At 50.3% G+C, this 24,779-nt stretch overlaps 1 protein-coding gene across 8 annotated transcripts in view; it reads right to left on the bottom strand.

Annotated features, from left to right (window-relative positions):
• Window positions 1-24,779, bottom strand: part of NSMCE1 (NSE1 component of SMC5/6 complex) — a 37,527-nt gene that overhangs the window by 2,635 nt on the left and 10,113 nt on the right. For 3 of the 8 annotated variants that reach the window (XM_081553398.1, XM_081553396.1, XM_081553397.1), the window contains exons 3-5: window positions 6,610-6,731; window positions 5,513-5,590; window positions 4,157-4,303 (exon numbers count right to left, since the gene is read on the bottom strand). In XM_081553398.1, the coding sequence (XP_081409524.1) occupies window positions 4,157-4,303; window positions 5,513-5,590; window positions 6,610-6,731 (347 nt within the window). Of the gene's footprint in view, window positions 1-4,156; window positions 4,304-5,240; window positions 5,591-6,609; window positions 6,732-7,072; window positions 7,125-8,850; window positions 8,934-9,514; window positions 9,687-14,794; window positions 15,065-24,779 lie in introns of those variants that run through there. The other 5 variants (XM_081553403.1, XM_081553401.1, XM_081553400.1 and 2 more) reach the window with 5 other exon arrangements.

The following is a 24,779-nucleotide window of genomic DNA, read 5'->3' as shown; positions in this document are numbered from 1 at the left end:
AGTGTTACAGAAGCTCATGGAAGTTTACGCATCCAAGTCAACTAAGGAACTGGGATGGGAACTTCTTGACCACGTGTTGTACACCTGGGGGAGGAGGGGGTGCCAGGGGGGTCCTGGGCAAAGGCACACAGAAGGGCGGTGGGGCAGGAGGGGGAGGCTGACGGGGCAAGCCTTGCAGGAGCCGCCACAGGAGCCTGCAGCTGCTGGGTTAGCTTAGCCCCCTGCGCCCGCTTCTCTGCCTCATGTCACACGAGGGGCTGCTGCTCCCACCTCACACCCCGTCCCCACGACTCCTGCCTCCAACCAGTGTGTGCTGTGCCACCCGGCCAGGGAAGTGCACTCATCCTGGGCCTCCAGCGTCGGGCAGGTGACCACCCAGGAGGAGATGGAGAGAGTGAGGGAGCCAGAGCTTCGACCGTGGGGAGCAGGGCAGGCAGGCAGGACAGAGCCCAAGGACTCCCGCAAGTGGAGGGAGGCCCAGCACAAGGCACTGGTATCCTGCACCGCAGAGTCGGGCCAGCCAGGAAGGGGACAAGAGCTCTGTGCCCCGTGGTGCTGGGCATGAGAGGGCGGGGCCCCAAGGCCGTCCTGGGGCCGGTGGCCGCTACCTTCTCAAAAGCTCGAAGTCCACAACAAGGCTGTCTCCATGGCCACCATCCTCATCTACCCTCCCCCGGCTTGCCCCTCTGTGACCCTCTGCAGAGACCTGACCTCCGTTAGGCCCAGCCCCCGAGGTGCCGCCATTCTTAGGCTAAAGAACCGAACCCCTTTCTGCCCACCTCCAGGCTTGCCCTGTCCCCCGTCCCCAGAGCACCCGGCCTCACTCAGCTCCTTGAGCCCACCCCGCCCGCTCAGGTGCAGGCTGCTGCCTCTGCCCCGGACCATCGTCCCCACCCCAACCAGCTGCCTCCTCCCCAGCCCGCAGCAGGGTGCCACTTCCTCCGCTGAGGACAGCTCCCCTGTTAGCGCTGCTTCCTCTCGGTCTGCGACTCTACTTCAGCGAAAGTGGGGCTGACCTCCAGCTCTCTCCCCAGACCGTGAGCCAGGCCTGGTTTTGCTCACCCTGTGTCCCCAGCACCTGATGCGTGGCCCAGCACTCGGCCATGGCATGATAAACGTCTAAGGGAAGAGTATATAACAGCCCTCGCATCGATCCCAAGGAGGAACGCCAAGGCTGGAGTGAGCAAGTTCAAGTTCAGAGTCAGGCTTGAGTCACATTTACTAAACGCCTACTAGCTGCCTGAAAGGGCCCCGTGCTCATCGCTCATGACAGCGCTCAGTCCTGTCACCAGGAGGGGCGGGCTGCCCTCAGTCTCCAAGGAAGATCCAACCCCAAGTGACCTCCGAGGCCTCACAACCATCCTCTGAGCTGGGACCCTGTGGTGGGGACTGGTCCCTAGGGTGTGCGGACGTGCAGCTGCCAGCAGATGCCCAAGTTCCGAGGATCCACACTTCTCTGAGGCCTCCTCCGTCTCAGAGCCTCGCCCACTGACCCCGACCACCCCCCACCCCAGGGCCCCCAAGGGGCTGCACAGCTGCCTCAGCAGCTCCGTGCCGAGGCGGAGCCTCACACCGGGCACTGGGCAGGGCTCTCCTGGTACTTGTGTGGGGGGGGTCCCATCATAACAAATACAGTGCCACTGGGGGACAGGTGCCCCCTCATGGCTTCTGAGGAAAGCCCCATTTCCGAGAGGCCGAGGGGGAAACTCAGACATGGTCCCTGTGGTCAAGGTGCTGCTCCAGGGAGACCGGTGAGAGCAGCTGCCAGCACTCACCCCGCGGCCCCTCAGCTGGCCCTTCAAAGTGACACTGAACACATGGCCACGCCCGTGCTGATCAGCTTAAGAGCACCCCACCCTCAGGACAGAAACACCATCCTTCCCATCTTTCAGATGGGAAACGGGCTGAGGCGAGAAGCCATCACCAGCGGGAGCGGCCAGGCCAGAGGAGGACCCTGGGGTGTCTCACCACCACGCCCTCCCCTTCCCCGCTCTGTTCCTTTGTCCACGTGAGGCCCAAGGGATCAGTCAGCAAGGGGGGCTCCTTCAAGACCTGCGGGGCTTCGAAGGCCAGTGCTCAGAGAACCCCCAGGCCTCAGGAAGGCAGCACCAGCACCTCCACTTCCCCAAGGAGGAAGCAGAGAGGACGGGAGCCGGGGCCCGAGCCAAGTCCAGCAGACCCCAGAGGCGTTCTTTCCTCCAGTCGTCCCTGCTCTGGGCAGCAAAGCGTCAGTCCTGATAGAGTCGGGCACCCAGCCCTGCACGTGAAGTGACAGCATCTCAGTGCACTGGACCCGCACAGCCACCCGCGGGCCCAAAGCCGGGCACAGAGGCTATAACCAGGCGGCAGAGGGTGAGCCCTGGGGAGACAACAGGTGTTCGTACCAACATGGACCGTATGAGTGCCAGTACCTTCTAATCTACGAGGAGTTCTTGTATCATCTGGGGGGTAAGTGTGAGATACATTCTGTTCCTCTGGAACTTCAACTAGCTGCCCGGCCATGGTTCAGTAAGCAGTGCCTCCAGGAGTGACGAAGTACAAAGATGAGGTCACAGTCCCTGCCCTGAGAAAGCTTGGCCCGAGGACAGACTGCGGTCGGTTATGACCCCTGAGCTGCCCGAAAACATTCTGTATTGCCAAATCCACCCAAGAGAGGAAGAAAAACTCTGAAGCAACTCATGGGGGCCTGCAGTCACCCTTGCTGGGGCCTGGACACAGCTTGGCCACTTGCCGGGTGGGGGACTGCACCCAGATCAGGGAGCTGCAGTGGGTTCAGCTACAGACAGAGCGAAGGGCTCCCCACGGTCACAGGGGCTGAGCACCCGAGCACATGATATGCAGACATGCCCAGAGGTGCTGGCCCCCACTAGCGGCTCCCGCTACCCCTGCCCTCACCGCCGTGGCCTCTCCAGACACTTCCTCCCGTCAAGAAAGCACCGCAGGAACTGGATGTTTCTGGTCAGACTGCCAGGGCGGCCCACCCTGAGATCAACAACTCAGAACACGGCTGCCGCGACTCCAGAGCTGAGCTCTCCCCGGAAAGGAAGTGAGCATCGTGTCACCACAGCAGCAGCCTCCAGCCACAGGTTTGACCACCAAGTGAGGAAGTTGAGGGCCCATCTGAGCAGTCCTGCCCAGACACAGGCCCAGAGGGGCAGGAGCGGGGCGCGCGAGGCGGCACGGAGCCTGTCCGGCTCGGGTTTCTTGGAAACTGGTGCATTTGCGGTAAAAGAACTGAAACGTCTGACTGTTCCAGCCAACAGAAATAGACACAGGGCATCTAGAAACTCGAACCTTTCACAGATTGCTACAGCTCCTCTCCAAAAGCTTGTCGACACGTCCTCGTTGCTCTTTGAGGGCCACCATCTAAGTGGAAGAATCCCAACAGTACTGGTCTTGGAGAGCATGACAGTGATGGCCATGGTGGTGACAGTGACTCCTGTGGGCGCCCAGCACCGGGGTCTCACTCCCACCCCCTCTTCCTGCTCCTCACTCACTTGGAGATGGAGCTACTACTGCCCTCTTACAGTCGAGGAACACGGGGGCACCTGCGGCGGAATCTGATACTAGCACCGTGCTCCTACCAACCGCACTACACCGCCTGCTTGGGTTCCAGAGTCCGGGACCCGCACATCTGCGTGAGACCCTGGCTCTGCCACTTCTAGTTGGGCCTCCCACCCAGGTCATGTGAGTCAACAGGGTCCTCCTCGCAGGGTCACTGTGGGCCCAATGCAGACAGCAGGGGTTCCTGACCTCCAGGATCTAATGCCTGACAATCTGAATGTGGAGCTGACATAATAATAATACCAAAAAAATGCACGGTGGGCTTCCCCAGGGCTCAGACGGTAAATAATCCACCTGCAGTGCAGGAGACCCGGGTTCGATCCCTGGGTTGGGAAGATCCCCTGGAGAAGGGAATGTAACGCAATGCAATGCACTTGAATCATCCCCAAACCATCCCCCCTCCCCAGTCTGTGGAAAAATTGTCTTCCACAAAATCAGTCCTTGGTGCCAAACAGGTTGGGGACGGCTGAAATAAGGGACCTGAACGGGCTCAGCTCCACAGACACCCATTAAATACGATACAATTTTGGAGGCAACAGTGTGATTCATGGTAAAAATTAAGCCAAGCTGGAAAACCCACAGCGAGAGATACCTCAATCAGCCACTTGTTCTGTACGAACTTCTGCAGCACGTGCTCGGCTTCCTTCTTCTTCATCTTCTTGCCTTTAAGCTGATCAACCAGGTTCAAAATATTTGTGGAAGACGCAAAGCCAGTGTCTGAGTCAATAATCAGTTCCAACTGGAAGAAACAGGTAACATGTTCATCTACTAGACTGGGGAAAACAACTTTTAGGCAATAATGCCAATTCTTGTGGGGTGCAGTGAAACTACTCATATCACAGGCAGAACTGTACGACTCTTCAGGAAAACAACTTAACAATATGCATCAAAAGCCACAGATATGTTTTGACCCAAGTCGCTCCTGTAACACCATTCCAAATGAAGGACCTTAATGCGCCCCAAATCAAGAAGGGTCACTTCACCTCCCTGAAGATGGAGAAGATGAGGAACGAATGAATAAGGAAATGGGGCAGGCAGCGCCCCTCCTACGCAGAGGTGGGCAGGCTGGAACCTGGAAGGGAAGGAGCCAGGGTGGCCCAGCTAGAGAGCACACTTGGGAGCCACAGAGCTGCCGTGGACTGGGGCTGGGAGAAGCTGGCTGGAGGCTGCCTTCAAACTTCTGCCCACAGCAGAGCAGAGGAACCGGGAAGATAGGCTGCTTGTGTGCGCGCACGTGCACACACACACACAGCCGTGTCTTTAGCATCTTAGAATCCAATTCTCAACCCTGGCTGCTGATCAGCCCCAGAGGCAGCTTAAGAAGGAATGATTCTAGGACTCAGACCTCAGAGACTTGGACTCGACAGACCTGGAGGGAGGCCAGAATGTCCTCATTACTTTTACCTCCTCAGTTACTACAGGACATCCACGGCTGAGAACCACTGTCCTAACCAGGTGCTCACCCAGGGGAGTGGCAAGGTGGCTGAGTGAACGGCTCTGAAACCAGGTAGGCAGAGCAGCACCCCTCAAGTGACTGGATAGATGGATCACTGGGCACCTTCTCAGAATTCAGGCTTGGATTCAGCAGTCTGGGTGGAGACTGGGGTTCAGCCTTTCTGGCAAGCTCCCGGGGGATGCTGTTGAACCCTGGGAATCGAGCAGCAACACCTGCTCACCTGCATCCCGCACCCAGGAGGTCCACTGTTCTTCAACCAGTTGGAGTCAAACCCAGACCAGCTAGCTCTTCTTTCCCAGGTGGCAGTGGTGACCTTCCCAGCAATCACCTGGCAGCTATGAATTCTGAGTGGGGCACTCAGTGACATGCCCCTGCAAAGAGCTTTCTCAGGCAGCAGGGGGGGACCCAGTAAGATTGAAGTTTCCATTTCTGATGAAAGACGGTTTTCCGTAAGAAGCCTGGCTGATGGGCAACGGGAGTTGCTGTACTTACAGCCTTTCTAAAGAGATCCAGTTCATTCTCTGCAAAATCTGAGGCCATTTTGGAAATTGAAGTCGTTGCGAGATTCACCTAAAAAATAAGTTAGCGTGAGGGTCAGGCTGTACCCTTCATTTGTCACAGTTAATTCACTTGCCGGCTCTTCCTCCCTCCCCTCCCCGTCCCCACCTCACCAGTCCTGGAGCACTTTGTGTCCAGGCACTGTGGGCCACGGGGATAAATCTGTAACCAGTCTTACAGGCTTAAATCTTTAGCTCAGTCAGTACGTCTAATTTTCAGAGATTTCAGAACTCCCAAGGTTGTGCGATAGCTTCCAAACTCAGATAAATTTGGGTAACTTGTCTGCATGCTAGCGGAGCTTCAAACGCACAAGGCACTGAGAACTCTGGCAGTAAACAAAACTGATTTACCGACTTAACCCAACATTTCCATGACCCTTTCTTCCATGGACCAGGGTTTGGGAAACCCTGGGCTACAGCCCCGTTCTGTGTGGGCCTAGCTGGTAGGAGCCTGGTGTCTGATGGCCTAAAGCAGTTCCCTACCCAAAGATGGGGGCTTGTATTTCACATCCTTCCCTACCCAGGAGGGGGAAAAAAAAAATCGGAACACAGCAGGAGGCCTCAATGAGATCTCAATCCTTAGTGACCTCACGTTTCTTCCTTTCCAGAGCTTCTATGTCTTGTTCTAAATGAAAAGGCACTTTTATCCCTTTACCCCTAATATTCCATTCATCTAGGGTGACTTCTTGCAGAGACCTGGCAACAACCAAAATAAAACCTAATGCATGCTGCTCAGTCTCGGGATGGAGGGGGCATTCCATGTGGGACAATAAAGCGAGTGTTGGTTGAGAGCCAGCCCCAGGTTCTGTTACCCCCAACCCTGATGGCTGCAGAGGACACTACAGACCAGGGGGCCGGCAGCGAGCATGGAGAGATGGGACTGGGTCAGGGAGGTGGCTGGGCTCAGTGTTTTTCGCCCTCCAAGCCTCTGATGAGGCGGGTGCACTTTCATCTGCACCCCAGGAAGGAGGGGAGAGGCTGTCTCCACTGCAGTTCCCCACACATCCACCAGGGGGCTCTGTCTGCACTCACCAGCGCGTAAATGGGCCTCCCGTCATCTTCCGTGACACCCTTCTTTATCTCTATGTACAAGGACTCCAAGACACTGTTAATGTTGTTGATGAAGTCCTCCAACTTCTCCACGGCAGCATTACCTGGAAATAAACAGGCAAAAGAAAAAAGGCGGAAGGTGCTGCATCAAAAGTGTAGCTTGTTTCAATCTGCCATCAACCTGAACACGAAGCAGCAAAGCCACAACTGGGCGAAGGCCGCGGCCCTGTCGGGTGAGTGCCGATGCCTGTGGCTTCTTCCTTCCTGGAGCACTCAAACAGACCGCGCCGTGAGGCAGAAAGCCTGCCGAGGTCTTCCTGTCTTGGCTGGCAGCCCTTGGCCTCCCCACCCCGACCCCCACCTAGTTCCCTGCTGCCCGGGCACCTCGGAGCAGTGGGCATCACAACCCGACTCCTCTGCAGAGCATCTGTCCCTCCCTGCCCACCTCACGCAGGTATCACGTCCACCTCTGTCCTTCCTCCTTTCATTCGACATGCAAGCACGTATTGAACACTGACACGCAGGCCCTGTGTCATGGCCCGGGGCTGCAACAGTGAAGAATAACAACCCCATGGTAGGAATAGTCGCTCACACTGAGCACCCATCCCGGGGAAGGCCCTGATTTGAGCACTTTCCACACAGTTATGAACCCATCCTGCCTGCAGAGGGGGACAGACTTGCCCAGGGTTCACCAGGAGCCCCTGACCTGAGTGCCAGCCACCTCCTGCTGCCCCTGATGGCAGGAGGTGCTGCCCAGAGATGTACAAGGAAGCCAGCACCCTTCTCCAGGGCCATCAGCCCATCAGCCCGGGATAGAGCCTGGGCAGCACTGCAGGGGCAGGGAGGACGGACTGGCGGGGGAAGGAGGGGCAGCCGGGAGGGCTACGGAGGCTGCAGTGGAAAGTGGGAGCCAGATGGCCCAGGGCCCCGTGGGCTGGGGGGTACAAAGTGTGTGCCCGTCCTCCTGGGGGCCATGGGAGCCTTTCAGAGCTGGGAGCAGAGGAGGGACATGGCAGCCTTGTGTCCTGGAATCACCCTGCTGAACTGAGAGACATTTCTTTTTTTTTTTTTTGGTCACATCTCACAGCATGCAGGATCTCAGTTCCCCAACCAGGGATCAAACCTGTGCCCCGGTAACAGAAGCGCAGGGTTTTAATCACTGCACCACCAGGGAAGTCCCTATGAGACTTTTAAACCCAGAGCATGTATTACTGTTTTCACTTACTAAAATAATAAATTTCAAAAGATTTGTGCCTTAGGAAAAAAATCACTCTAAGAAAAAAAGAAAAGCAGGAAAACAGACAACATAACATTTATGAATAAAACAATAATAAAACCCACAAAACAAAATGCTGCAGAAAAAAGGGCAGGAAGATTATCTATCACACTGATGACCAAGGCCACTGCTAGGAAGGGAACTAAGGTGAGCCGGGGGTCATCCCAGGGCACTTGATATCTGTTTGGCTTCTTACAGAGAGAGCTATGTGTAAGCTCTTTGAATTGCTAAATATTGTGAAAGTCTAGAAAAATAAAAGGTCATTCTGGTGGCAGTGGAGGTCATGGCCAATGTAAGGGCAACAGCTGTGTCATAGGCACAGCTAAGGAGGCCCAGAAAAGCTGATGGAGACGGACAGAAATACTAAGATGTGCATCATAGCGGGGGTCTAACCTGCCTTGATTTAAGTTGCTTAAGTTAAAAGAAAAAAGTAACTGAAAGAAAAAATTCATATTAATAAACAGATGGTACATGGACGTGGCAAAAATTGTAACAGTAGTGTGATGATGTGGCCACAGATGCTGTAAAACTGTGATCAGAGGAGTGAGACATGCTCACATTTCCTGCCTCTGTGCCTCTGAGCAAGAGCCCTCCTTCTCACTAGTTACGAAAGCCAACTCGCAAGAGCAGCTCTGGCGCTCTCCTCCTCTCCCATGCCACGCAGAGCACCTCCACCGTGGACTCCTCGACCCAGGCAAACTCGGCCGTGGGGGGGTGGCCAGGCACCAAGACCCACCTTCTGCTGACGGACAGGAGCTACCCCATCTACCCCAAGTGACACACAGGGGCAAGTCCCACCTCCTCTGAAAGTGAGAATTCACTTTTTCCACTGAAAAGGCCTCTCCTGGGTGCCATTCAGACAAATGTACTCTGGGGGCGGATCAAAAGCCTTCTGCTGCCTCGGACTTTCCAGAAAGCCCATCTGCATAGATGAGCTAATAGCCAACCTGCGCTTCCCCTCGCCCACCGCTTCTGGTTCGTTGTCCAGCCTCGCTTTTCAGAAACGTGAATGTTTTCAAAACATTTTCATCTAAGGAAAAAAAAAAACAAACCCATTTCCTATTGCCGTCCTTCTTGCAGCAGTCCACCCCCTGCTCAGGGGCTCCTGTCCGCTCCACTCACCCCTGCATACCCCCACCCCACCCTCCGTGAGTGTGAGCGTCCGTCAGGGATCGGCCACAGTCCTTACCTCGGCTGACTTGCACATGGTTCCCATAGACATGCTGTACCGCGCCATTACCTGGGAATAAGCTTTCCTCCTGTTCAGCAGCACCTCCTCCCCTGCTGGACTTCTTGGGAGCAACCGAGGCAGCAGGAGGGCCAGCCCAGGCCCGCCCTGCCCTTTCTGGGGCCCCTGAGGCCCGCCTCTCCCTTCCTCCGATCCCTGAAGGCCACCTGGTGCCTCACATCCAGCCTCACACGTATCTAGGAAACTCCCCTCCAACCCTCTCTCTCCTCTGCCACCCCCACTCCAACATGCCAAGCTCTGACTCTCAGGGGTCCCAGACGCATCCCTCCCTGCCCTGCACACTAGACAGGGTCCTGGGGTCTGTCTCTGTCCTCCCAGAGTCCTCAGGCACATCTTCCCCTCTCACCCTTTGTTCCACTTACCAGAGCTGGCTGCCCTACTCCTGGAGTTTTTCTGCTGTGTGTGTGACTTTGGGGGGAGAAGAGACCCCACAACCAGAGAACCAGAGGCCAGGAAGCTGGGGGGGTCGGGTCCCAGGTCAGCCAACAGTGGGCCCAGGACCCATGCTCAGCCTATCAGACACCCACTCAGTCTGAGCAAGCGACTGAGGGCAGGCTGGGGGCAGTACCAGCACGGCCGCTGCAGAGGGAGAGGGGCTGTGACCGTGAGGTGGCTTCTGTGCTTCCTGAGCCTGGTGACTGTGGGCTCCCCCTGCCCGGCCACGAGCCCTCTACCAGTCCTGTGTGTTCCCTTCCCAACAGCCTCCCACACGCTTCTTTCTAAGGTAGCCAGAACTGGGAACTCTTGCTTGCTACCAAGATCCCTGATGTGCCCATTAAGGGTCAAGGTAACACAGATCTGTGCTTCCCAAAATCAAGCCTTCAAAGCGGCTACTTTTCACTGCTCTGCCCCCTCTCCCTGGAGCCCATAGTAGAGAAGCTACAGCTGGCAAGTCTGGGCTACATGAGTGTCTAATGATCCATTTGGCCCCAGTATCCCGTGAGTCCAGGGTCATGATACTGGGTGTGAGACACCGAGCATATCACGTGATTCTGAAGCAACTATTTCCAGTCTTGGTTCTACCACTTCCAGGGACTTTAGCAAACTAACAAATAACATAGCTCTTCCTTTCAGATTCCGAATCAACCAAGGAAAGATGATAGGCTTTAGCTTAGGTATCAATGTACCAGGGTTTTGTGGGTAGCGCTGGATCAGAGGCTCGGTCCCTCCACACCAATGACCGGTAGTCAGCCAGGTGGGATAACCATGCTCAGCACCACGGCTGGACCAAGCAAGGGTCTGTAGATCCTCGGCGCCCCGGTGTTCTCTATCCCTGAATGCAGTGTGTGTACCCATGCCTTTCCTGTGGGCCGTGGTGAAGTTCTACTGTTGGGCTGAGAACAACGGGCCTGTAAATGCAGGGCTCACTTCATCACTGCAAGAACACTAAGTCCATAAGGTGAGTTGCTATCATCATCTTTACACACCAGAGTTAAAGCACTTGCCCTGAGCTCCCTCAAGCGGAAATGAAGCCCAGGTCAAGCATAGGATTGAAGAAGAGCCCTCAGGACCTCTGGGGAACAGAGCAAGTGTCCCCTGGGGACATTCCCTACCCCAGGCCCCACCAAGGTCACATCTGATTCCTCTAGAACTTGCCCTTAGAGTCACAAAGAGAGACTCGGCCAATACAGAAGGACAGTGAGTATGCAGGCAGGGCCTGGGAAGGACATCAGAGGGCCAGGCCCAAAGGACATGCACAGAGCTGGGCCCAGCCAACATCTCATCCATCAGCAAGAAAGGAGGTCCAGCCCTGACCGTTCAGCCAGGTCACAGCTACAGGAGGAACTGAACTAAAGGACTCAAAACAGAACAGAATTGCTCTTTCTGCAGCAGGAAGTGCCTTCCCGTAGGGGCAATTAAAAAATGGGACTCAGGGCAATGGACAGGCTGGGGCAGCAGAGAACCAACGGGATGCTTCTCTGAGGGGTAGGGGCTGGTTCAGTTCATTTTGAGAGACTTTTTTCTGGCCATCACTGTATACATTCTCTCTTTTAGTTAAAAACAAATTTTAATTTAACCAACAGACTTCTTATTAATCAGTCTCTGCTTCCCAGAAGCCTATGGGAACCCAGGGTTCACTGCATGCTTGGGCAGCAGGAAGTCTGCTGCCCTAACTTCTGAGCAACACGTAGTTTTGTTCCAAACTAGGTACCACAGATAGGAAATTTTTAGGCAGAGGAAATACTATTTTAGGCAGAGGAAATAACAGTAAAAAATAAGACCCCAGGGGACTGAACCACTCAAGGGCCAACTTGCCCCATGAGAACCGTCTCATCTGATGGAGCGAGCTGGGTGGTCCTCCTGAGAGCCACTCTGAGGACGGGGCAGCCTGGGCCCTGGGCCAGACACAGGCGCTAGGGCACAGCGGGCTGGGGAGCAGACCCCGGGGCTGGGGGAGGCCAGCAGGCAGGCACACGGGGCCACAGAGATATGCAAGGGGTTGCGTCCCAGCCCGGGGCTTTCGCATCAACTGCCTGGGGAAGACGGTCCTCTCGACCGACAGTGCGATACACGAGTGGGAAGACGGGAGCTGAATAATGGCACTTCCGTGGTGTAGCCAGCGAACAGTGCTGGGAAGAGCCAGCACAAAAGGAGAGCAGCCTTTCATGGGGCAGACAGACTAGACAAGAGTTCTCTCCACCGTAAAGCACCTGCTATAGTTTCATTCCCTCAGGATCTCATAAAAGGCCCTCACGAACGACTGCCAAGGGGATACAGTAGAGTCTGTTTTCCAAAAGAGAACACCAAGGGTCAGAGAGGTTAAGGACTTAACCAAGATCATAGGGCAGGTGACAAAGTCTGGACCAGAAATCCAACGTGTGCCCTTCAGTCTGGCACAGCAACCAAAGGACTTGAGCATTCATTTTTTTAAAAAAAAGAAAAAATTCTTACTCAAATATGCAATGAGGTCTGAGAACTACATCAAAATGATATGGGGGTACGCGGTTAGGAGCACAGATAAAATAAGATTAGTCATGAGTTGTTTTAACCGGGTGATGAGTACATGAGGCTGCATTGTATTATTCTCTCTCCTTATCTCTTTTTCTGTAATAAAAGGTTAAAAAAAATATTTCAACACTCAACAATATACCCTGGTGCCATTAACCCTCAGGAGTCTGAAACAAAAAAGGGAAAAATGACAGTGTCCTGTGACAACAGAGATCAGCTCAGGGCTCTGATGGTGCAGAGGGAACAGGCTTTTAATAATGGGCTCTTTTAAAAAATCTATTGGTGAGAGATCTGTCTCCAGGTATAGACATCATTTTTTTTTTCCCCAAAATAAAGGGGTTATTTCAGTTAGGAAATCTACTCTTGAACCTTACTTCATATGACAGGGCATAAAACTTACTTTACAGCCCTTGGCACAGTTCCAGCATCTCGGCCACATGCATTAAGTGCCCTAAAACCCATAACATTGCTGGAGTGGCGACAGGGACAGACGCCAACTGTCCATGTAAGTGCAGGAAGCCTACCCGTTAGCAATTCCCACGGCCAGAGGCCTACTGGTCAGTACTTCCGGCAACAGAGCAGCAGGACTCTCATCATGATGGTACTGAGGTGGGGCAAAGTCCAAATTACACTGTGAGTCATCCCAGAAAACCCAACCACTTTCAGCAGAACTTTACTGCTGATGCTGTTCATGCACATCTCATTTTCATCTCGCTCTCTGAAAACAAGCGGTCCAGCCATCACTGAGATGCGTGGCAGCCCCCAACCGCAACCATCCAGACAATCGAGGAGCTAATGAAGTCTCTGCAGGGCAGGGCTGCCACCCCTGCTGAACTGAGCAGCTAAGTTTTGTCCCTGAGCTGCTCCCTCAGGCCCATCTGAGCACAGCTGTGGAGACTAACAAACCAGCTGTCCACGGAGGCCGGGCGGGAAGCACAGATGTGGACAGCAGAGGGCACAGAGGGTGAAGTGGACAGCGAGCATCCTGTCAAAAGAGGCAGGGCTCTTCTGCTCCAGGCATGTGCCCAATTTTTAGATTTTTATGAGAAAAATTGTTTTTTCTCATGTGAGAAAAGTTTAAAAAAAAAAAAGTTTTTTAAAATTAGAAATACTGTAGGGTAAAAACTACACTTGCAAACTAGACCCCAATGACACCACCAGTTTTCAAAATGTGGTGTGGGCTGGACCTCTGCCATAAAGATACAGGGAGACTACAGAGGCCACGCTGTCCCCAGGTCCACCAGAGAAGCAACTGTGGTTTCTCAGAGGCTGGACTACAAACAACTCAAAGGGACAGACTGTGTCACACACATCCTTCTGACAAAGTGAATGTACAAACGGACAATAACCATGTATAAAAACAGGGCTCTGATCCACAATGGGCACCAACCAGCCCAGGAAACCAACTTATCACCTACAGGAAGCCAACAATAACCTCTGTAGAATGACCAAGTCTTGATTAATAACTGACAGCTTCCCTGATTTTTGTCTTAGGCCCAACCAGAGAAAGTCAGGAATGCTCCCCCAGCCCATCACAGGCTGTCCTGCCTCTAGTTAGCCCACCTCCAGCTTCCCGAGCCGCAGCCTCCAATTGGGATACCGCCAAGGCCTTCCCTCTCCCCCACCATGGAGCTTCCCCACTCCTCTGCCTGCCATCAGGTCTCCAAAACACAAGTGCCTTGAGAGAGCAAGCTCTGAGTAAATAGCCCTCGCCTGTTCTCATCTGGGTGGTCTTCACCTACGCCCACACCTCATACATGTGGGAACTGGCCCAGTGGCCCATTCCCAGCAGGGCTTAGGAAGGGGCTGAAAGGTGTGCAAGCCTACGATGCTATCAGAAGAGGACTCTGACCACTTCCGTCCTGCTCACTGCAGCCCTCCTCTGAGTCCCCACCACGTAGACCTGTCCTCCACGTGCAGCCGGGGTGAGACCAGATCCCGGCACCACCACCACCCCCCCCCCACCTAGAAGCCACCCATGGCTCCCACCACTCCCGGCCATGCTCCCGTGTGCCTGCTCGCTCTACACTCGGTCGTGCTAGGCTTTCCCTGGCACTCACACCCCCTTGGCACCTGCACTCGTAATCTCCTTCTAGGAGGAAATGATGACCACACTTTCTGGATTTCCTAAGAAAACCCCAGTATCAGAAAATCAGCTTATAGAGGACTTCCCTGGTGGCTCAGTGGTAAAGAATCCACCTGCCAATGCAGGAGACACAAGTTCAATCCCTAGTCCAGGAAGATCCCACATGCCACAGACCAGCTAAGCCCATGCACCGCAACTACTCAGCCTGTGCTCTAGAGCCCAGGAAGCGAAAACTACTGAGCCCACATGTCACCACCACTGAAGGCTGCGTGCCCTAGAGTCAGTGCTCTGCAACTAGAGAGACTCACGCAATGAGAAGCCTGTGCACCGCGACCCAGAGCAGCCCCGCCCTCCACAACTAGCAAAGCCCGTGCAGCAATGAGGACCCAGCACAGCCAAAAATAAATTAATTTCAGGAAAAAAAAAGAGATTGAGCTTAGGAATTCATATCGCAATTCCCATCGCGCTAAGGACCAACGTCACGGACCTTCTGAGGCTCACCTCCCCACCCCCAGCCCCGGCATCTGAGACTGGACGCTGTGGGGAGAGACGTGCAGGAAGGAAAGGGCTGCAAGGAGCAGGAAGTACTCTGAGCCAGGCGCGTCACCTAAGTTCCCTGTGTGACCCTCACAACTTTTCCATGAGGTAGATCAGATTTCCTTTATAAAACAGAAAGCAGAGACAGAAAGTGAAAAAAAAAGAAAAACTAAAAACTTCCCTGAGTCCCTGATTTGCACTCGCATCTTCAAGAAAAGGCTTCTCTGTTCCTGCCAGTGGCGTGTGTGGTGATCCTGCTGAGGAACCCACTCCCAGTCCTCCCACACGCCCACAGCTCTGCCCCTCGCGGGGGATGCAGTGCAAAACACACTCCGGACCTAATGAGGCCCACGCTTGGGAGAGTGTGGAGCACAGGGAGGTCCCAGCTCAGCAGATCCGCGCTGGCCTGGGAGGGACCGTCCCCATCCTGCCCCCACCTCCCCCCAGGGACTCTGACGGAGTGACTCTTTCAGGAGCCAGAGATGTGAAAGCAACAGCATTCGTTTCCTCTGGGTTGCAGAACTTTCAGAGCCCAAATGCTCCAGCCTGAGCACACATCACAGCTGCCTGTTGTGAAATTACATATGTTCAAAAATTCATCAAGTCCCGTTGGAGATGTTACTTTTCATGCTAATTTTATGCCACTTTTCAGTTATGGGCACACGCATAATCCCCCCTGATTAACTGGAAAGGCAAGCCGGCTGACAGCAGTAAGGTTATTAACTGTTCATCACAGAGAAAGGAGAGGAATGTGCAATGACATCATTAAAAGTAGGAGGAAAACTTATTTGGAGCCAGCATCTGATCATCGCTGTGCCCTCCTTGGAAAGAGAAGGTGCGTTTAAATGTGACTGCAGACACAGGATGGAATACTAAGCGGAAAGGTGGACAGCATCACTGCCTCACCACTAACACAGGCCACCCACCATGAGCCAGAGCCCTGAGCGCCGAAATGGTCGTGTAAATCCACATGAGAAAAACAAAGCTAGGAGGAGAGGTTTCACAAACACAGAAAATATCCATCACCCCCAACGTTCCTCTGACATGGTGTTCCCTAACCTATTTTTGGTACATGCATTTGAGTTCACTAGCTTTTTGCCTGAACATCACATTGCTTATTCTACTTACTGAAATAATGTTGAGTCAATTTTTCAATCTAAGATTTTAGACATTCTACCTAATCTGTCCTTTCGACAAACTGTATATGACAACTAAATGTAACACGTGACACTGGGGTGGCTTCTTTGCTAAAAAAGACAATATTGGGACAACTGGAGAAACTCCAATGGGATCTGTGGACCAAATGATAGTGAGTGATGGATCGATGTTAATGTTTGGGTTTTAATGGTCGTCCTGTGGTTACGCAGGAGAATGTCTTTGCTAGAAGGAAACATATGCTAAAGAATGCAGGGGTAACGGAATTTCAAACTGGTAACCTACTCTCAGATGCTTCAGGGTAAGGGAAGTTCTTTATATTATTCTTACAACTCTCCTGTGAGTTTGGAACTACTTCAAAATAAAAAATAAATTTAAAAAGCAATGCTAGGAGCTGCAAGCAAGGCAGGCCCTCAGTGAATCTGGCGCTGATGTGGAAGGCCGCACCAGGCAGTGGAGGGAGGAGCCCAGAGCCACTGTGTGAGAAGGCGCCGCACAGCAATCCACACTCAGGGGTTTCTGCTTCCTGCTCTCTAACATGAGGAGGTTGCACCCAATGACTCCCTAAAACCCAACGTGTTCAACCACACAAAACCAGCAAGACCAGCCCCCAGAGAGTTTAACAAGGCAAGTAACTTTGAGACTCATTGCCATGAAACTGTGGACCGTGGCGACATTTTGCTTCTGCCCTTCAAGCCACATGATCAATGACACACATTCCAACCAAGAGTCAGGTTCAGGTTCGGGGTCCCCTCAAGCCCCCCAAGTGGGTAACACCATTCCCTGACAACATCATCAGGAGGAAATACCTACTTCCCAAGGGTTCCTGGGCCTCTTACAAAGGCTTCAAAATTCAGGTTTCCATGTTTGTTTTGTTTTTAGGAAACTGAACGCCAATGGTCTTGAGAGTCATTTGGAGGAGGGGGCCTCCTCACTTTGAGGAGGGGGCCTCTCCACGTAAGCCCTGGATACAGGACAGAAAGAATACTTTTCCTGAATGCTGCATCTATTTTCATTGAGTCCCACACTGATGACACAGGGCTTTATGAAACCAAGAGAATGAGCTACATTTTGGAAACCTGTTGACTTCCCTACGTCGCACTGACAGGCCACAGAACACGTGCCATATGTTCCATTCATAAAGCTCTGGGGTTGAGTAACTTGATCAAGGTTACACAGCTACCAAGTAGCAAAGCCGGTTTAAATGCAGCTTTTTCTTAAACAGCTTTGTTCAGATATAATTCACCTACAATTTTAAAGGGCACAATTTAGTAAGTTATGATACATGTTACACCCTTGAAACCACCACAGCAATCAAGATACTAAGCATATCCATCACCACTTAAAAGTCTCCTCTCGTCTGCGTGCAAGCCCTCTCCTACCCCTCACTACCCGCCCCTGTGCCATATCCCCAGGAGACCACTGAACTCCTTTCTCTCACTACAGCTAAGAATGCGCGGTCCAGAACTGCGTATATATGGATTCATATAGTATATACTCTCCTTTGCTTGGCTTCCCCACTGGGCATGACCACGTTGAGATTCATCTATAATGTAGCACATAGCAATGGTTCGTTCCTTTTTATTGCTAAGTAGCACTGACATCAGATGGATCACACCACAGTCCATGTATCAGTTCACCCGTTGATGGGACAATCAGTTTTTTTTTTTTTTCAGTTTGGGCCATTACAAGTAAAACTACTCTGAAGACTTAGGCGTGAGCCTTTGTGTGGACAGATATCTTCATTTCTCTTGAGTCTAAAAACAAATACATGAAAGACAAATAGCTGTCGTGAAACTGCCACAGTGTTTTTCAAGATGGCTATAGCATATCTCAGCGATCAATGCAAAGAAATAGAGGAAAACAACAGAATGGGAAAGACTAGAGATCTCTTCAAGAAAATTAGAGATACCAAGGGAACACTTCATGCAAAGATGGGCTCGATAAAGGACAGCAATGGTATGGACCTAACAGAAGCAGAAGATATTAAGAAGAGGTGGCAAGAATACACAGAAGACCTGTACAAAAAGATCTTCACAACCCAGATAATCATGATGGTGTGATCACTCACCTAGAGCCAGACATCCTGGAATGTGAAGTCAAGCGGGCCTTAGAAAGCATCATTACAAACAAAGCTAGTGGAGGTGATGGAATTCCAGTTGAGCTATTTCAAATCCTCAAAGATGATGCTGTGAAAGTGTTGCACTCAATATGCCAGCAAATCTGGAAAACTCAGCAGTGGCCACAGGACTGGAAAAGGTCAGTTTTCGTTCCAATCCCAAAGAAAGGCAATGCCAAAGAATGCTCAAACTACCGCACAATTGCACTCATCTCACACGCTAGTAAAGTAATGCTCAAAATTCTCCAAGCCAGGCTTCAACAATTCATGAACTGTGAACTTCCAGATCACACTGGTTTTAGAAAAGGCAGAGGAACCAGAGATCAAATTGCCAATATCTGCTGGATCATCGAAAAAGCAAGCGAGTTCCAGAAGAACATCTATTTCTGCTTTATTGACTATGCCAAAGCCTTTGACTGTGTGGATCACAATAAACTGTGGAAAATTCTGAAAGAGATGGGAATACCAGACCATCTGACCTGTCTCTTGAGAAACCTGTATGCAGGTCAGGAAGCAACAGTTAGAACTGGACATGGAACAACAGACTGGTTCCAAATAGGAAAAGGAGTACGTCAAGGCTGTATATCGTCACCCTGCTTATTTAACTTATATGCAGAGTACATCATGAGAAATGCTGGGCTGGAAGAAACACAAGCTGGAATCAAGATCGCCGGGAGAAATATCAATAACCTCAGATATGCAGATGACACCACCCTTATGGCAGAAAGTGAAGAAGAACTAAAGAGCCTCTTGACGAAAGTGAAAGAGGAGAGTGAAAAAGTTGGCTTAAAGCTCAATGTTCAGAAAACTAAGATCATGGCATCTGGTCCTATCATTTCATGGGAAATAGATGGGGAAACAGTGGAAACAGTGTCAGACTTTATTTTTTTGGGCTCCAAAATCACTGCTGATGGTGACTGCAGCCATGAAATTAAAAGACACTTACTTCTTGGAAGAAGGTTATGACCAACCTAGAGAGCATATTTAAAAGCAGAGACATTACTCTGCCAACAAATGTCCATCTAGTCAAGGCTATGGTTTTTCCAGTGGTCATGTATGGATGTGAAAGTTGGACAGTGAAGAAAGCTGAGTGCCGAAGAATTGATGCTTTTGAACTGTGGTGTTGGAAAAGACTCTTGAAAGTCCCCTGGACTGCAAGAAGATCCAACCAGTCCATCCTAAAGGAGATCAGTCCTGGGTGTTCACTGGAAGGACTGATGCTGAAGCTGAAATTCCAATACTTTGGCCACCTCATGCGAAGAGTTGACTCACTGGAAAAGACCCTAATGCTGGGAAGGATTGGGGGCGGGAGGAGAAGGGGACAACAGAGGATGAGATGGCTGGATGGCATCACCAACTCGATGGACATGGGTTTGGGTAGACTCCAGGAGTTGGTGATGGACAGGGAGGCCTGGCGTGCTGCAATTCATGGGGTCGCAAAGAGTCGGTCGGACACGACTGAGCGACTGAACTGAACTGATAGCATCTTATACCCAACAGGAGGTGAGTGCTTCAGTTCTTCCGCTGTCCTGCCAACACGTGATACATAGTCTTTTACACCACAGATATTCTGATAGGCATTTAGTGGTCTCTCATTGTGACTTCAGTTTGCATTTCCCTAAGGTCTAATGAAAGGACAAGCATCTTTTCATGTGCTTGTCTGCCATTCACAGAACTTCTTTGGTGAAGTGTCTGTTCAAGTCTTTTGTCCCTTTTTTAATTGGGTTGTATGTTTTCTAATCGTTGAGTTTTGAGAGTCCTCTATATATTCTGGATACAAACTCTTTATCAGATATGTGATATGCAAATATTTTCTCTCAGTATTTGGCTTGTCTTTTCATTCTCTAAGTAGTAAGTATATTTCAAAGAGCAGAATTTAAAAATTTTGAAGTACAATTAATAATTTGTTCTCTTATGGATCATATCCAAGAAATCTTTGCCTAATACAAGGTCATGGAGGTTTCTTCCTATATTTTCTTCTAGAAGTGTGATAGTTTTAGGTTTTATGTTTAGGTATATGATTCATCTTAACATTTATCTATGGTGCAAAGTTGGCTCAGGTTCACTTTTTTGAATATGGATATCTAATTATTTCAGCATTGTTTTTTGAAAAGGCTATTTTCCCTGAGTTGCCTTTGCATGTCTGTCAAAAATCAGCTGTCTCTATTCTATTGCAGTGACCTGTAGATCTTTCTTTACGCCAATACCACACTGTCTTGATATAGTAGTTATATAATGTCTTAAAATCAGGTCATCTTAATTAACCTAATTAATCAGTGTTAATCCTCTAAGTTTGTCTTCTTCAAAACAGTTTTTGCTCTTCTTGGTTCTTTGGATTCCCATGCGAATTTTGGAATCAGCTTTTCAATTTCTAAAAAAAAAAACAAAAAAACCCTGCTGGAATTTTGACAGGGACAGAGTAAAGGGGAAACGTAGGTAATTAAACAGTTAATCCCTCTAGGGGACTGTAGGGCTTCCCTGGTGGCTCAGACAGTAAAGAATCCGCCTGCAATGCGGAAGACCTGAGTTCCATCCCTGGGCTGGTAAGATCTCCTGGAGAAGGGAACAGCTACCCACCCACTCCAGTATTCTTGCTTAGAGAATTCTGTGGACAAAGGAGCTTGGCAGTCTACAGTCTATGACTGAGCGACTTTCACTTTTCAGTGGACTGTAAATAAAGCAAAAAGTATGGGAGACCCCCATAAGTTAACAATCACTAAAGAAAGTAGGTCTGCTTAACCACAAAACCAAGAAGGCTTGCTTAGCAAGAAAACCATGCAGCAGGAGCATGGGACACACCCTAAACAATAAAACTAGGACAGTGGTGGCATGAGACCCACATCCTGCCCAGTAAGTTAATGATTCCTAGGACACACTCCTCTGCTTGCATCGAAAATAAAAACCTAAGAAAAAAGTGACATTATACCAAAACCTATAATGATTTACAATTTTTAGCATATGTTACTACCTTTTCACTCGTTTCCACTGTGCCATGACAGGTCCCAGCTTGACCATATAGCGACCAGAAAAACTCCCCTGACCAGCCTGGAGGAGGAGCTGATGAGGGAAGCATGATATCTACTCAAGAATGAGGAAGAAGGTGGTCTTTCAACCCCTTCCCACTTCTCCTGTGATTATAAAACTGTAGCCCACTAAGTTCTTGGCACGTGACACCCTCTTGCTGGCCTATCTGTAAGCCTCACAAGCATACTATTCTCATAAATCACTTCTTACCTATCACTCTGCCTCTCGCTGGATTCTTTCTGTGCTGAGACATCAAGGATCGGAGTTCCCTGAGGCCCCCTGAAATGCCACCAAGTCATTTCAATCTGAGTAATACTGAGTTGAATTTATTAGTACATATCATTTTGAGGAAAACTGGTATCTTAGCAATATTGAGTCTTCCAGCCCACGGACACAGTGTGTCTCTCCATCTATTTAGCTCTTCTTTAATTTTTCTCGGCAGTATTTTGGGATTTCCAGTTTACAGGGCTCCTTACAAATTTTTGTCAGATTTATTCCTAAGTATTTCATATTTTGTTGCTATTATAAAATTTTGATGCTATATAAATTTGGGTGCTTTTAAAAACTTTTTCAACTTCTGATGATTCACCACTAACACATAAAAAATGCAAATGATTTTTTGTACACTGATCTACCAACCTGCAACTTTACTAGCCCCACTTACCAGTTCCGGTAGCTTTTTCAAAGATTCCATCAGATTTTGTAATACACAGATGAGTATGTCTGTGAAGAGACAATTTTACTTCTTTCTTTCCAATGTGGATGCCTTTATTTTATTTTTCCTTGCCTGAGTGCACTGACTAGAACCTCTAGCACAATAATGAACAGAAATGATGAGAATAGACATTCCTGTCTCGCTCCTGAAATCAGGGGGAAAGTAGTCAGTCTCTCACAATTAAGTATATTAGCTATAGTTTTACATAGATCCCTTTTATTGGGTTAAGGAAGTTCCCTTCCTTTCCTATTTATTTGTTGAGGGTTTTTTTTTTTAATCAGAATAGATGTTAGATTTTTCAACTCTGTGCAGACAGCTGTTGATTCCTCCCTCCTGCTCTAAGCCCTGAGGTCCTGTTTATCTTGCTTACACCCTGCTCAGGAGGATCTCATTGGTTTTCTGTAAGAGACTTCTGCTTCATCATGCCAGTGTAGATAACTGAATTTTGTCAAATGCTTCTTCTGCACCTACTGAGATGACCTTAAGGTTTTGCTTTTCTAGTCTGCTAATATGGTGAATTACTACACGGACTGATTTTCAAATGCTTACCCCTTGCATTCTTGGGGCAAACCCTACTTGGTCATTTTATATCATCCTTTTTACATACTGCTGAATGAAACTGGCAAAAATTGTGTTTAGAACTTTAGCACCTACAGGGATTTCCCTGGTGGTCTAGTAGTTAAGAATCCACCTGCCAAGTCAGAGGACTTGGGTTCAGTCCCTGGTCTGGGAACTGGAAGATCCCACAAGCCTCAGGGCAACTAAGTCCATGTGCCACAACTACCAAGCCCACGCACCACAACTACTGAAGCCCACCTGCCCTAGAGCCCATGCTCTGCAACAAAAGAAGCCACGGCAACGAGAAACCCGCAGACCACAAGTAGCAAAAGCCCCCACACAGCAACAAAGACCCAGTATGGCCAAAAATAAATAGATAAAAAGAATTTTAGCATCTACATTCATGAAGGATCTTGGGTCTTTAGTTTTCTCTCCTTGCAATATCTATCTGGTTTTAGTATCAGGATAATGCAGCTCTTACGGAATGAGTTGGGGAGTGTTCTCTTCAATTTTCTGGAGGAGCTAAGGTAGAACTGGTATCAATTCTTCCCTGAACGTCTGGTAGAGTTCACCAGGGAAGCCATCTGGGCCTGGAACAGGCACTATTCCCAGCCCCATGTGAACATCCCACACTGCTTCCCTAATGCTTTTTCTCAAGTGTTTCTTTCCTTAGCCTCAAGTAGTTCCCTTGCTAATCAGTTCCCAGCTCGACCCTTGACAGGGGTGGGGGGTACTCCACAGATCTCTGCTCGTCTCTCCGTGCACCTCTCCTCTGCGGTACCCTGTCCTGCAAACGCTAGCTGCTTTTGTGTCCTGAACTCTCAGCTCCATCTCCTCAACTCCGAGAGTCTGTCTGGCTCTGCCTGATTCCCCCTGTGCCATGGCCTGAAGACGCTCTCACGGCAGTGAGTGGAGGCAACTGTAGTGCTTACCCCCATTTTCCCTGTGGTGTAAGAAAGATCCTTGGTCGTTGTCCCTGGTTACTGGTACACAGTTCCTAAAACACTTGGAATTTCCTCAGTGACAAGGTGACAGGCAGGTCTTTTGTTCTAACGAGATGACTCTTGGCAGGTCCCAAACTAACTTCAGGATAAGGGCCGCTTGTAGAAAGACCAAGCCTTGATTTGATGCTTGGAACTTTCACCCTCATCCCACAAATCTGGGGAGTGGAGATTGAGCTAATCACCACCAGCCAATGATTTCATCAATCACACCTATGTGATAAAACCTGCACTAAAAAATCCCTCAACGTTGAGATCTGGAGAGTTTCTGTGACCGTGAACACATCAAGGCCCTAGGAGGGTGGAGCACCCAGAGAGGGCATGGAGGTTCCAAACCACCCCTGCCTGCCAGACCTGGCTTTGCATCTTATCTGTACAACTGCCCTTGAGTTGTATCCTTTACAATAAACTTAAAAGCTTCCCCAATGGCGCAGTGGGTAAAGAATCCACCTGCAGTGCAGGAGACATAGGAGATGTGGGTTCAATCTCTAGGTTGGGAAGATCCTCTGGAGGAGGAAATGGCAACCCACTCCAGTATTCTTGTCTGGAGAATCCCATGGACAGAGGAGCCTGGTGGGCTACAGTCCCTGGGGACACAAACAGTCAGACAAATAATAAACCAGCAAAGGCAAGTAACATGTTTTCTTAAGTTTTAAGACCCATTCTACCAAAGTACTGAACCTGAGGAGGGCGTCATGAGAACCCTTGATTTACAGTCGGTCAGTCAGAAGAATGGGTAGCCCAGGACTTGCAACTGGCACAGGAAGTAGGTGCAGCCTCATGGGACTAATAAGCCCCTCCCTCACTGGTGGGATCTGATACCTAACTCCAGGTACATAGTCTCAGAACTGAATTGAGTTCTTGGACACCCAGTTGGTATGCAGAGAACTGGGGAGGTAGTGTTGGAAAAAAAAACAAAAAACAAATATTTGGTGTCAAGATGAAAAAGACCCTCATTGCTCACCTCTCAAGAGATCACTGTCCTTCACTGACTAACATTCAGGGTTGCAAGTATTTTGTCCATTTTTCGATTGTTTCAGACAGGAAAGGAAAAGAGTCCCTGTGGCTCTAACTGGTCAAAAGGGGAAATCCTCCAGTACAAGTCTTCACCAGCACTCCACAGGCCTCCTGTACGCCCATCAAGGGGGCTTACACTGGACTTGTCTGATTCTGTGTACATGACTCACAAAACCCAGAGCAAAGTTTATCTCTGTGTTATCAGCCCTTGCCCAGAGGCCCGGCCCACCAGGGAGCCTCAGGAAGTGTTGCTGGATGGCCACATGCTTGCACATAAGACCTGGGCCAAAATCTAAGGTGCTCCAGTGCCAGTAAGAAAGGCCAAGGCTTCGTACCAGGATGTCAAAAAAAAAAAAATTCTTTACTAGCCAAGAGACGTGGGGAATTGGTCTTCCCCTAATGACAGTAACAGGGCAGCCCAAATTAGGAAGTGTTTTGATAAAAGGGACGAACACTGAGGGAAACT

This window comes from Giraffa tippelskirchi, chromosome 13 (genome assembly GCF_054371585.1).
Source record: "Giraffa tippelskirchi isolate mGirTip1 chromosome 13, T2T-mGirTip1v1.2.pri, whole genome shotgun sequence".
NCBI lineage: Eukaryota > Metazoa > Chordata > Mammalia > Artiodactyla > Giraffidae > Giraffa > Giraffa tippelskirchi.
This window is presented reverse-complemented; position numbering and strand designations above follow the sequence as displayed.